The sequence below is a fragment of the Leucopleurus acutus genome, assembly GCF_964270905.1.
Source record: "Leucopleurus acutus genome assembly, chromosome: 14".
Taxonomy (NCBI): Eukaryota; Metazoa; Chordata; class Mammalia; order Artiodactyla; family Delphinidae; genus Leucopleurus; species Leucopleurus acutus.
The window spans coordinates 65,143,789-65,158,891 of record NC_139156.1 but is presented as its reverse complement, the minus strand read 5'-3'; the positions used below and the strand labels follow the sequence as shown (position 1 = coordinate 65,158,891).

The window sequence follows — 15,103 nt, the reverse complement described above, 5'->3', positions numbered from 1 at the left end:
ACCCCAAATGCCAGGAGCTCCTATTAGGAAACAGTGTGGCTTAGACAGATTAAATTACTTACTTTTTGCAATTTCTGTTACATACTTTTCCATCTCCTCTGCTTAGAATGCCCTTTTTACATTTTCCCAAATGTCCAAATCTTGCTCGTCCTTTAAGGCCTATAGAAAATGTCACTTTTCTCAGAGTCCTCCCAGAATCCCCTGACATGTATCTCCAGCTTCCACTGCATTTCATGTATTCTTCCATAACACCACTTTGTTTCTATCAATACCTGGATAATACATTTCCCCTTCTCATTGGAAATATAATGTAGTAAAGCTCCATCTTACATTTTCCTCTGTAACTAGACGCTGGCACAGATCCTTTAATGCTAACATGCTTAATATTATAGCATATACCGTGAGTGTAAATGAGGGCTCTAGCATAGACTCTCTGGTTTGTGAATAATCCTGAAATTACTGCCTCAGCCTTCATTTGGAATCACAATTAGTTCTGGCTACTTACTTTTAAGCCATTATCTAACTTTGATCCCACGTCCCCACTAAAATTTAATGGCTGTGACTTCTCTTCTACAACTTTCATTTCTTCTTCTAGGACACATAACCTCATAATTTCTTAGATAAAGCCCCTCCTAATTGAACCCAGACCTCATTCCTGAGAACTGTTTTACTGGGTACCCCATGAATCTTTATTGCCTGCTCCTTGCTTGCCCTAGTTTCACAGATGCTCCTAATAGGTGTTCACCAAATATTTGTCAAATTAAAGAGATCCTTGGGTTGAGTGGAAGGGAGTGGCCAACTGTGTAATCAGGACAGGATTCAGAACAATGATACTACAATAATACAGAGCTTAATTTCCAGGCTTGGAAAGCAACTGTGTTCATAGCTTTCTCAGGCACTGTCTCTCCATATAAATATCACAGTGTGGCAGAGAAGAGACTGATCCTAGGCTTCCAGTCTGAAATCATCCTAGACAGTCCTGAGGATCAACAAGCCAATCATAATCAGTTTAAAAAAAAAAATGATCACCTCATTTTAGCCTTTTTATGTCTTGCATGACTCTTGATTTCCAAAATCTTAGAATTTTTTTTTTTTTTTTCCCATTCTCTGAAGAGAAAAGAAATAGATTAGGTATAATTGTAAAAGGCCTGTCACAACTCTCACAGGTACACTCCGGGATTGTTAAAGAATACGATTATTCTAAATTGATTATTTGAGTCCTACACTGTTTAGCTGCAAACAAAACATCCATCATTATCATCTACAAAAGATGAAAAGAAAACATATCTGCTTCCCCAGAGTATGATACTTAGAAAATTAAGTACTTTTAATTCATAGATATGACAGCTCCTTGATCACAAAAACAACAACAAAAAACTCATACAAATCAGGACATACTTTTCCATTTGAAAGTGATAGCCCAATGCCCTTACTGAAGCGTGAACTAAATACAGTAACACATCATAACGTAATCAGAACAAGCTGTTATTATAACAAAACAATCCTGTCCATGCAGAGACAGATAATGCTAGTCACTTTACATGACTTGTACTTCAACTGAAGTGTTATACTGGGACCTTTTATCACTTTGGTTAGAAATGGTTAGAAACTGCAAGTTTCTATACTTAGAGAACAAAGAAGGATGAGGAAGAGTGCCAGCTTTGACCATCATGCCCCTGCCAATGTCTGCCATGCAAAATAAGTTCATGCAGATATAATCATTCACTCCATGAAAATGTACTGATTCGGGCTTCCCTGGTGGCGCAGTGGTTGAGAGTCCGCCTGCCGATGCAGGGGACGCGGGTTCGTGTCCCGGTCCGGGAAGATCCCAGATGCCGCGGAGCGGCTGCGCCCGTGAGCCATGGCCACTGAGCCTGCGCGTCCGGAGCCTGTGCTCCGCAACGGGAGAGGCCACAACAGTGAGAGGCCCGCGTACCGCAAAAAAAAAAAAATGTACTGAGTACCTACTATGGGTCAGGCATTATTCTCAGGGTATGTCAGGGAACCAAAAATACCTACCTTCATGGGAATTTTATTTTTCCACGTTTAAATATAAATTCAGGTGATCTTCAGGGCACACCCTCCCCCAGGTACTTTGTTCTTTTTATACTTCACAGACTTCTATGTGTGGGCAGCCTCGACTTTCCTCCCTACTTTTCAACATACCTAATATACAACCCTTTTAGAAAGTAATTATAGATTTCCAATAAACAATTTATGAAAATATATCCCCAAGCATATGACTGAAAATAAACTAGATGCCTCTGCAGCTGTCAGGTCATTGGATACCATTTGATGAAAGGGATAAACAGAAGAAGATGAAACGAAGCTGAACGAGATATTGATGCAAATGTGACAGAGATTTGAAAACTTGACTTGATTCTGGAAAGTCTAAGCACCTGTGAGAGTCTGCCCAATTGAGTGTAAGTGTATTCACCGTAAGGGAAAATATCCAAAGTTTTCCCATGCTTTTTACTAATTAAAGAATCTTATTTAAGACCATCTAATACCTCTACCACCCAATCAAGAAATTCTCTTTCCAACATCTTTGACAAGGCATAGCCCATTTGACTTCTGTTTAAAAATCACTTCCAGTGATGAGGTAATAACTAACTCTGGCTTAAACAACTCATTCCTCTTCTACCGAGCCCTTAAATTGCAGGGCCTGAACCCACATGGTATTCTAGACGTGGACATTTCTGTGCCAAGTACAGTGGGAAGTTTCCCATATTCTACAAGCTAAGCCCCATAATCACTTTAAAGCCGTAAGATGGTCCCCATGTCATGCTACTGACTTATAAAGCTGTGTCAGCTATACAAATGTCACCTGTTTTTGATGAATATCAAAGTAGAAAATACACTAATTTTGAGTAAAAAGTTGAATAAATTTTACTTAAAAAAAAATTTAACTCTGTTGACCTAATTTCACTATAGAGTATGAGAACGCTTTCATGGACCAGTGTTTGGAATTCACTGAACTAGATAACAAATGCCCCTCTCGACTCCTGTCTTTCCAGGCGCTTTTCATAAGCAATGTTTTGCCTATCCTCTTGTGCAATAGATTTTATTTAACCTAAGGCTCTGACTTTACATTTACCATTTTAAATTTTAGCTTATGAGTTTTCAAACATTAGTCCAGATTATCAACGTATTTTAGACCCTTGAATTCTTTCTCCTATTTGTGCCATATGCAAATATAAAATGTTTACTTTCAAAGTAACCTTCCAAGTTACTTGTTAAAATGGAACAAGGATTAGGCCCTCTAGATAGTGATGGTTTTATCCTTCTGCCAGGTTGAGTTCTAATAGCTATAGTACTCCAGCAATGCTATCATCCAGATCACATTTCTCTCCTTTAAATAAAAGACACATCCATTAGAGGATCTCAGGATTTGGGCATTAAAAGGCTTGTAGGCCAACTTCTTACCCTCTACACAATAGCTTGGTCTAAAGATCACCCTCCTTACCTTTAAATGTCTGTGGCATTGAGAAACTCCAAATCCCTCCCTCTCAACAAAGTCCACTTTCCTCCAGGAGAGCTCCTTTAGAAAATCCATTCTATACTGAGATAAAATTTGTATCTTTCTAGCTCTTGCTCATAGGTTGTAGTTCTGCCCCTTAGGGACCTTCAGAGCAAGTCTTTCACATCATAGCCCTTTGAAGATTTGATGATAGTGATCATGTTTCTCCACGTCTTACCTTTTCCTGGCTAAAAATTCCCTGTTGCTTTTAGGAGTTTTTTATATGGCATAGTTTCAAGTCATGTCACTACTTCAGGTATTCTCTGCTAAATATGCTGCAAGTGACAATCTTTTAAAAGTGTGACACCTGTAACTGGGCAAAGTATTACAGTTGTAGCCCTCTAGACACAGTAAGAACAGGATGATCCAGTTCACTGGAAGCTAGGTGAATTCAATGGCATTTAACAAACGGGAATTAAGTGCAGTCTCATTAGCTCCTTCTGCCCTGTGTTTTCTCAAGCTGATGCACTCCAGAATTAATCTAGAATTTTTTAAATTGGTTAGGTTTTGTTTTGAAATTAAGAAAATACCTATTTCTGGTTAAACTAAGAGTCCTTAAAGAAACAGAATGAGATCTGCAAGTATTCTTCCTGTTTCGCTTCTTGGAAGTAAACACTATTAAAATTTTCATGAGAACCTTTTTGAAAAATTTTCCTATGAGTACATAAACATATGGCTCAATCGTCTCCTTTTTTTCACATAAGTGGGATAATATACATACTCATGTGAAATATACCTTTTTCAATTATCTTGGGTATCTTCCATACCAAAACACATATTGAGCTGACTTACTACTTTCAACAACTTTTTACATTCTCTGCTCCCCGATATTTAGGTTGGTTCTAGCCTTTGCCATTACAGATAAAGCTGCATAAAAACCGTGCTCGTAACAAACTGGTGGTGCCAGAGGGGACGTGGCCGGGGGGGACAGGCAAAACAGGTGAAGGGGATTAAGAGGTACAAATGTCCAGCTGTAAAAATAAATAAGTCACAGGGACGTGATGTACAGCATAGGGAATACAGTCAATAATACTGTAATAACTCTGTACGGTGAGAGATGGTAACTAGACTTGTGGTAATAAATTCATAATGTACAGACATATCGAATCAACATGATGTATACCTAAAACTAATAAAATACTACTCTATGTCAATGTGAATTCAATTAAAAAAAGATTTTAGAAAACTTGCTCATAGACTTTTGTGCACGTGCACACATATATCTGTACCATAAATTGCTGGAAGTGGAATTAGCGGACCTATGCACATAGTTTATTTTAATAGATATTGTCAAAATGGAGCTTACATGCACATGTACATATGTACATGCATACATACAAAGGCAACTGGGGTTCACGCTAGACCCACTAATTCCGAATTTCGAGACATACCATGTAAAAAATATTCAGCTTGAAAAAATAATTTTGAAGTACAAAGGAGGTTGAGAATGTTTTAGAACTTATTCTTTGATGAAAAAATGTTAAATCATACTAGTCTTTTCTGACAGCTACAGCACACTGGTGATTCACACCAAGATTACTATCAACTAAAACTTCTAAGCCTTTTGGAGAGTACATTTTTCCTAAGCTATATTTACTCCATTCTCTACTTTTAAATTTGTTTTATAGTGCTCAATATCCATGGTTTAATATTTACACCTATTATATTTTATCTGGATACTGATATTTAGTCCATATTTTGAATATTCAAATTCTTTTGAGACTGGACTCTTGCAGCTAATATAGTTCCTTTATCCTCTTTTTTGTTTGTTTGTTTGTTTGTTTGTTTTGTTTTTGCGGTACACGGGCCTCTCACCGTTGTGGCCTCTCCCGTTGCGGAGCACAGGCTCCGGACGCGCAGGCTCAGCGGCCATGGCTCACGGGCGCAGCCGCTCCGCGGCCTGTGGGATCCTCCCGGACCGGGGCACGAACCCATGTCCCCTGCATCGGCAGGTGGACGCTCAACCACTGCGCCACCAGGGAAGCCCTATACTCTTATTTTTAACTGAAAAATTTAAGAACGTAATTCTATAATTTTATCCAAATCACTAGTGAAATACTGAAATGAGCTAGGCCAAGAGCAGACTGCAGCCCAGCAGTAGAGGTCTCACCCTTGGTTAGCAACTATACATTAATCAATCATTTTAAGGATTTTGTTTTTCATCAGTTACAACTCAAACTACTTCTAAGGTAATTTTTTTTTACATTGTCAAAAAAAAAAAAAAAAAGACATGCCTTGTTAGGAAAAGTATCATAAAAGATGTTACAAAAAATCTTGCTGCCCTCTATGAATATAGAATGATTTAACATTCTAGAAACCCTATCATTCACTTATATATTGGACAAATAGTTATTGAGCATACAATATATGCTGCATTTCTGCTAGGTATGGGAGACATAAGTAGTGAACAAGGAACTATAAATCATTGCCTTCATGAACTTTATGTTTGAGTGTGTAAAATGTATAATAAAAAGTAACAAAATAATATAAAATATAATTTCAGATTGTAGTAGATGCAGAAAGACATATGTCATATGATATTACTTATATGTGGAATGTAAAAAAAGAGACTTTAAAAGAAACAAATATGGTGACATAATAGGTTATAGCTGAACAAGTAACTTAGGGAGATTGGTGTCTGAGAAGATGATATCTGAGCTCAGTTCTCACAAATTAAACGTAACAGAAGCAGTCCATATGGCCATATGAGAAAAGCACACTGGAAAATTACCAAGTGCAAAGTCCCTCAGGTGGGAAGGCGCTTACTGTATTCTAGAAACAGGCCAACGTGCAGAGATCTAATGAGTGAAAAGGAAAATAATATGAAGTAGGGCTGAAAGCTAAGCAGTAGGAATTTCACATTAAGTCTGAATAAGCCATTAAAAGAAGTTTGTATTTTACTGTAAGGGGCTAAGGAAAGCAATTGCTATGATAAACATTTTTTTAAATTTTACTTTGGCTTTTACATAGAAAGTAGATTAGAGAGATATGAGTGTAAGAATGGAAACCATATAGGATGATACTTCTGTAGTCAAAGATAGATGATGGTGGCATAGGCTATGATGTTAACAAACGAGATGGAGAAAAGTATGTAGATTCAAGATAACTAAGTTTTGGTGAAGTTGATAGGGCTTGTTAATGGATTAATAGGAAAACCAGCCATTAGATATCATTAGAATATAAACTTCACAAGGGCAAGATTTTTTGTCTAATTTTTGTTTTCTTTACTGTTTACTCCCCAGTTGCATAAATAATGCCTACCACATAGTATATATTCAATAAATATTTACTGAATAAAAAAAGTAAAATCTTTAGGTTTTTCCCCAGAGCAACTAGGTGAAAGGCCATGCCATTAACTAAAATCAGAAAGGCTGAAGAGGAAGCAGAATGAGGTGGAGATAGAGCAAACATTTGTTCCATTTGGGCTATTTTAAGCTTTAGATGTCTTCTAGGTATCAATGTGGAAATGTCAAGGGCAAACCTTAAGTATGTGAGTCTAGTCTTTAGGAAAGAGGGCTGGCCTGGAGAGAAAAATTTGGGTGCCATCAGCATGTGGCGACATTTAAAAAAAGATCTGATTATGGAGATACATAAAAACATGTTCAGTAGTGGAAATATTTAATATTTTGAAGGAGTCATTATTCCATAGAATAATCTAAAACCTAAAACATTTTAACAATTTCAATAAAAATTCTAATATGTATTTTTATAGAACTTTGCAAGTAGATCCTGAAAGTTATAAAAGAGCAAAGAGTAGAACAGTAATACTTTAAAGCAAAAAATGAAGTAACTGAATTTGCCTAGAAGATATCAAGATGTAATACAAAGTCATAATTAAGACTGTGACACCCTCATACCAAAACCGAAGACACAACACACGCACACAAAAATTACGGGCCAATGCCACTGATGAACATAGAGGCAAAAATCCTCAACAAAGTATTAGCAAACCAAATTCAACAGTACATTGAAAGGATCATACACCACAAACAAGTAGGATTTATCCCAGGGATGAAAGATGGTTCAATATTCTCAAACAATCAATGTGGTATACCACATTAACAAATTGAATAAAAATCATATGATCATCTCAATAGATGTAGCAAAAGCTTTTGAGACAATTCAACATCCATTTATAATAATTAAAAAAAAAAAAGTTCAACGAAGTGGGTATAGAGGTAACATATCTCAAAATAATAAAGGCCATATATGACAAGCCCACAGACAACATCATATGCAATGTATGAAAGGCCAAAAGCATTTCCTCTAAGATCAGGAATAAGACAAAGATGCCCACTCTTGCCACTTTTATTTAACATAGTACTGGAAGTCACAGGCACAGTATTCAGACAGGAAAAAGAAATGAAAGGAAGCTAAATTGTAAGGCAAAAAGTAAAACTGTCACTGTTTGCAGACAACAAGATCCAATATATGGAAAATACTAAACCTGTTACCAAGAAACTATTATAACTCATCAATGAATTCAATAAAATTACAGTATACAAAATTCATATACAGAAATCAGTTGTGTTTCTATACACTAACAAACTATCAGAAAGAAAAATTAAGAAAATAATCCAATTTACAATTGCATCAAAAAGAATAAAATACCTAGAAATAAATCTAACTGAGGAGGTAAAAGACCTGTACTAGGAAAACTATAAAACACTGATAAAAGCAACTGAAGAAGACACAAACAGATGGCTTTCTAATATCTTTATATATCAAGTTGATGGATTGGAAGAATTATCACTGAGAAAATGACCATATTCCCCAAGGCAATCTACAGATTTAATGTAATCCCTATCAAAATACCAATGGCATTTTTCACAGAACTAGAACAAATAATTCTAAAATTTGTATGGAAACACAAAAGATCCTAAATAGCCAACATAATCTTGAGAAAGAAGAACAAAGCCAGAGGTATCATGCTCCCTGATTTCAAACTATACTACAAAGCACAGTAATCAAAACAGTATGCTACCTGCACAAAAACAGACACACAGATCTGTGGGACATAAAAAGGAGACCAGAAAAATGAACACACACTTATACGGAAATTAATCTACGGCAAAGGAGGCAAGAATATAAAATGGGAAAAAGACAGCTTCTACGATAAATGGTTTTGGGAAAACTGGACAGCTACATGCAGAAGAATGAAACTGGACTATTTTCTCATACCATGTACAAAAATAAATTCAAAAGGGATTAAGACTTAAATGTAAGACCTGAAACCATAAAACTTCTAGGAAAAAACATAGGCAGGGACACTTCCCTGTCATGCCTCAGGTCACCACTGAGGGTCTCCCCTCTGCATCACCACCTCTTCCCCACAGAAGTGAAGTGTGCACTTCCAGGTTCAGCAATAACCTGGAGCCGGTGTTAGGTTGGCCCTGCTGGGCCTTGTTCGAAGCTCTGCCTTCACTTCGGTCTTTCTAGAAACCCAGATTTGCTCTTGGCCGTGCTGGACAGCGTCCCAGGTGCGTGTGTGAGCCCCCCATGGCGGATACGGCCTGAACAGCCCCCAAGGGGCACGCGAAGTGTAATTAATGATGGCCAATAAACGACATGGCAACGTGGCTTTCTCGCTTGTTCACAGTTTACGGCTCTGCTTTGTTCTGCCTCTTCTTGGGTTGCACGAAGCAGCAAGCTTTTACCAATGTGCTTTGCTGGCAAATGCTCTGACTAGTGCTCTGAGGCTGCACCAAAGATTACCACACTTCCAGTTAAGCAGAGCATTCCTGGCCCAGGCTTCGTCAGAGGACAGCTGCCACTACCTGTTCTATTCACTCATTTTTGTCAATTCCCTACCCTGTTACAATGAGTATTTTCCCAGTGCTGTTATTTTATTTGCTTCATGCTGCCACATACATGAAAAAGGTCCTTGATGCAAAGCGTTCAAATAGTTTACCTCTGCTGAGAGCTCTCTTGGATAAATCAAGCGCTAATCAACAGAATATTCTGAAATTCATTGCTTGTAATGAAATATTCTTGATGCCTACAACAGTTTTTATGCTTTTTAGTGGTCAATTAAGTTTGCTCCGCCCTTTTATATGCTATATTCCTCACTCTTTGATACTCCTCTCGAAGAAATCCATATTGTTGGACTTTGTTTAATGAACCGAGGATTGTTGTTGAACATCTGATAATGAAACCTGCTTGCTCACTGTTTGTGAGAAGACTTTGTCTCCAGAGCATTGCCTTTATAAGCAGACTGGCACCAACAGTTGCATAGTTTAACATTCAGCTAAGTTATATATAATATAAATGAGCATTGTTAGCTGCTGGTACTTCTGTTAGGGATGGTTAATTCCAGATGTAAAAGTGACCTCAATGCAATTTACATAATTTACATAAATGCATCTCAAAAGAAAAACATTAATTTCCCTGGCATGTTAAATCAAGCCTTTTAAACACTTGCTGAGAAACTTTATTGTAATGTGTTGTTAATAGTTAGGGAAGTTTGAATCTTGTGATAAATGTATCAAAAATTCTTTAGATGCTGCTGTGCCTTTATCATGAAGTACATTTATTTCTCTGGTAAAAATAGCTCTAAAGTTTGTCTTCATCTCATTGGTAACCTGAATTTATATCTGGCATGAGTTCACTGTGGTAATATTAACATGTAAATTCAGTATATTTTGAGACAGTATTCTTTTGCTATTCAGTAATTTTGGTGGACGATTTTAACAAAAACACTTCCCACTGTCATTTCAAATTATTTCTAAATTGATTTTGTGCTGCTTTGTTAGGACAGATTTATTTTGGATGTACCATTATAATAGGAATTCTATATGTATCTTATACTATGACCTTCCAAAATTTTATTTTCATAATTACTTTTGTGGCTTTGAATATTTTTTTTAAAAGGCCCAAATGAAAGCTTGTTAACCAACTGGATAAATATTTGTGGTCACCTAAGCATTTTACATCAGAGAGCAGTACAGTAGTCAGTCAGTTTTCCTTTCAGAGATCCACTGAGTAACACTTCTCAAACAGGAAATCATTCTTTTAGAAATGCGGACACACAGGTTTTAGTATTATCATAGTTTACACAGTTATTTAGATCAGATTCTTGACTGCCACTTTTCTCGGTTTCTTAGGCTTGAATTGTCATAGACTGTTACAGCAGTTCAGATGCCTTTTGAAAGTAATGTAACTGAAGATTGCGCACATGACTAAACTTTGTATCTGTTCTGAAATAATAATGAAGATTATACATACTTACCCATCATATCTGACTTAAAAGATTAAATAGAAAGGTTTATAGGAAAGGTTATTGGTTGGGAATGGAGCCAGAGGAGTTGTGGGGGAAATAGTGTGCGTTTCAATGGCGTAATGCACAGATACGTTTGGGGGGATTGGATGTATTATGCAACTGTGATTTGAGTTGTATAATATGTTAAATACATTCATTCAGCTTCCATTAACTGCTTTTTAAAATTCATTCTGATCTTTATTCATTGTTGCATGATTGCAAATGTTTAAAACATTGCAAAATGTTAACACAGAATAATGTAATGGTTTTTGTAACCAGTTTCCTTCTATGTGCATGTAACTTGGATTTCTCAAACATACTTGGTGACTTATCAGTGACATCAGTGACTTATCAGTGACATTTATTCAACTTTTTGATCTATAGAAATGTGATACCTACTTGATAGCTCAACTGTAACCGGTTAGTTTTGTAATTTTGTAATATTTATCTACTAAGTTAGAGAAGCCTCGTAATATACAGTTGATTGTGTGGGGGGCAGTCTTATTATCACTATGTATGTAATCTGATGGTTTTAAAAACTAAGTTTTCTAGAGCAATAAAGTAACTACAATGTTAAGTAAACAATAAAAAGAAACTCAGGTAGGATGCTCTTTGACATCGGTTTTAGCAATATTTTGGGGGATAAATCTCCTTAGGAAAGGGAAACAAAAGCAAAAATAAACAAATGGGACTACATCAAACTTAAAAGCTTTTGCACAGTGAAGGAAACTGTCAACAAAATTAAAAGGCCTCATACTGAATGGGAGATATTTGCAAACAAAATATTCATTAAGGGGTTAAGATCCAAAATATACAAAGAGCTCATTCAACTCAACATCAAAAAAAGAAACAACCCAATTAAAAATGGGCAAAGAACCTGAATAGACATTTTTCCAAAGAAGATATACAGATGGCCAACAAGCACATGAAAAGATGCTCAATATCACTAATTATCAGGGAAATGTAAATTAAAACCACGAGCTGTCAACTTCACACCTGTCAGAATGCCTATTATACAAAAGATAACAAATACCACATGTTGGCAAGGATGTAGAGAAAAGGGAACCCTTAGGCATTGTTTACAGGAATGTAAATTGGTGCAGTCACTATGGAAAACAGTATGGAGATTACTCAAAAAAATTAAAAATAGAACTACCATATGACCCAGAAATTCCACTCCTTGCTTTTTATTCAAAGAAAACAAAAACACTAGTTTGAAAAGATATATGCACTGCAGTATTATGTACAATAGCAAAGATATTAAAGCAACCTATGTGCTCATCGATAAATGAATGGATAAAGAAGATGTGCTAAACACACACACACATAAACACACAATGGAACATTACTCTGCCATAAAAAAGAATTAAATCTTGCTATTTGTGACAACATGGAGAGACCTAGAGGGAATATGCTAAGTGAAATAAGTCAAACAGAGAAAGACAAATGCCATATGATTTCACTTACATATGAAATCTAAAAAAAACCACAAATGGACAAATGTAACAAAGTTATAGATACCAAGAACACAGGGGAGGGGATGGGGTGATGAGAGAACTAGGTGAGGGAGATTAAGAGGTACAAACTTCCATGTATAAAATAAATGTCACAGGTATGAAATATACAGTGTGGGGAATTTGTCAGTCATGATATCATATGTTTATATGATGGTAGATGGTAATTAGACTTATCATGGTCATTTTGAAATATATGGAAATATTGAATCACTATGTTGTGCACAAGGAACTCACGTAGTATTGTACATCAATTATACTTCAAAAACAAACAACCTCATAGAAAAAGAGACAATATTTGTGCTTTTCAGAGGTAGAAAGTAGAAAGAGTGGGAGTTGGATAAAAGTGGTAAAGTTACAAACTTCTAGTTATAAGAAAGTATGTACTAGGGATGTAATGTATAACATGGTTAATATAATGAACACGGCTGTATGTTATGTATGAAAGTTGTTAAGAGGGTAAATCCCCCCCAAATTTTTTTTCTTTCTTATTTTGTATCTATATGAGATGATGGATGTTCACTAAACTTACTGTTGTAATCATTTTATGATGTATCTAAGTCAAATCATTATGCTGTATACCTTAAAATTATACAGTGCTGTATGTCAATTATATCTGAATAAAACTGGAAAAAGGTTCCATAATACTGTGGCAGGGATAAAGAAATGAGTCACTGGAATAGAATAGAGATCCCAGAAAATTGTATACTTTGGGACATATTTCAATTTATCTATCAATTTATATTTCATACAGAATAGGAGTAAAGAAACTATTCATATTTGATATGTATGTATTATACATGTATAATGTATTAAAACATGTATATGTATGCATGCATTACTTATGTTATAGTTTATGCACATATGTATACAAATACATATAAAACAATGGAAACATTTAAAAAGTGTGTGTGTATGTGTGAAAAATGGTAACATTTCACATTAATTGGGCAAGGATCAACTATTTAATACATGACGGTTTCCCAATGGTTACCACTGTAAAAAAAAAAAAAAATCCCACTTCATTTAGACATAAAAATAAATTTCAGATAAAAAAAGATCTAAAGGTTAAATAACAATAATTCAATCTTTTAAAAAGAAAATGTGGGAACTATATAACATTTTTGTTGCAAGAATTTCTTGACAAAGCACAAACCAACAAACCATGGCACTGGGTAGGTGCTCAAATATCTATTTAAGAAATTAAAAGATAGATCATATGTCCACATTAAAGTTCTTAAAATCTTTTATGATTAAAATATTGTTTTCAAAGTTAAAAGAAAAGCCATAGTCAACAGAAGACATTTTTAATAAACCTAAGCAATGCAATTAAAAAAAACCCAAAACTAAAACTTGGCAAAGGGTTAAGGCAACTCAGAATTAGAAAGCCAAATGGTTAACGAGTGTTTTAAAAAAATGTTTTCTTGAGTAATCAGAAAATTATAAATTGAAACCAATGAGATACATTGAATACTATTTAGATTCAAAAGACATTTCAAAAATGACAGCATCAAGTGTTATCCACCATGTGGAGAAATAAGAATTCAGACTCTTGAGGGGAGTGTAAGTGATTCTGCCACTTCAGAGATCTCACTGCAGAGTTCTGTTCCCTGTGGAACCTCACAGAAAACTGACATCAGTTACCAGATCTCAGGTGCAGGTCCTCAGACTGCATTTCTTCAGCCCGCGTTCACTTGTTAATCAACATTAAGTCTAAGGAAGCACTCTCCCTTACTGTTTCCTCAATATTCTTAGAGATGAAGTCACCAGCAAGGCAAATCAAGAATTTAACACACACTCTACTTTTAGTAAAATCAGAATCTAAGAAGACGTCCAGAGACTGGAAGTTTCTAATCATTATTATATTTCACATCCTTAAAACATGTGTGGTTTTTATTATGAAGTAATTATCCATACTATTTATTGCTTATTCTAAGACAAGGAAGGTGTTTAAGATTGACCTCGTGTGTATCCTGATTCATGGTTTCAAGACAATCCGTCATCTAAAAATAATTCCCTAATGAACGTGTTGCTCTTCAGATTTTAAAAAATTCCTGAATTGCAGACAAGAAAATATTTCTTGGCTTTTTTCAAACTCATGCCTTATTTTGATAAAAGAGGGAAAAAAACATTAATGTTTTATAATTTGAGGTTTCAAAATAAATAAGACTACAAATAAATCAGATCTGTTAGACAAAACACTGCTTTGATTTCAAACTATACCTTTCACAAAATTCTAATATGGTCCCTCAGGATATGTTACAAGAACCAGGTGTTAAATAAAGAATGAGATGCTTAGCAAACAACTAAGTATGACCTTAGGATGAGTCATTGTCTGTGTTTAAAACATATATTTTAAAATATTTCCATATGTATGAAAGTCTGAAGCATTACATATAATTTTTTATAGCTAGTTTATTGAAAGAGTCAGTAACTTAGTTATCATACCTGTGGACACAAGGTTTCCAGGTGATTGGCTGCAACTTTGACAATCTTAATTCCATCTTCATTTGTTGACATGGAACAAGCAAGATTTGCCACCTTAAATACAATATAAAACAATGGAAATCATCTCAGATTATGAAGGAAATGAAGAAACATTTGTCATCCTAGACAAGTAAGAGTATGTATATGTTCATTGAAAATCTCAATGACAAACAACAGCATTTTCATAAATGTCACTGGTATCTGCTTTATGGAAGCATGCAGATAATCTATTGATATTAAATAACAACAAAGGGCCATGGAAAATCATTTAAAGCCAAAAGGAAGACTGGTGAGTGAATTAGTAAACCCTGTACAGTCTCTTGG

The 15,103-nt window shown here is 35.4% G+C and overlaps 1 protein-coding gene and 1 pseudogene across 2 annotated transcripts in view; one reads left to right on the top strand and one right to left on the bottom strand.

The window, feature by feature from the left end:
• The window catches only part of CTNNA3 (catenin alpha 3), a 1,620,647-nt gene that overhangs the window by 552,353 nt on the left and 1,053,191 nt on the right, over window positions 1-15,103 (bottom strand). Inside the window, exon 10 of the mRNA XM_082854158.1 lies at window positions 14,741-14,833. Coding sequence (XP_082710284.1) covers window positions 14,741-14,833 — 93 coding nt within the window. The remainder of the gene's footprint in view (window positions 1-14,740; window positions 14,834-15,103) is intronic.
• On the top strand, window positions 9,020-9,755 carry LOC309971262 (transmembrane protein 33-like; annotated as a pseudogene). Its single transcript has one exon. The product of its transcript is annotated as a transmembrane protein 33-like (transcript).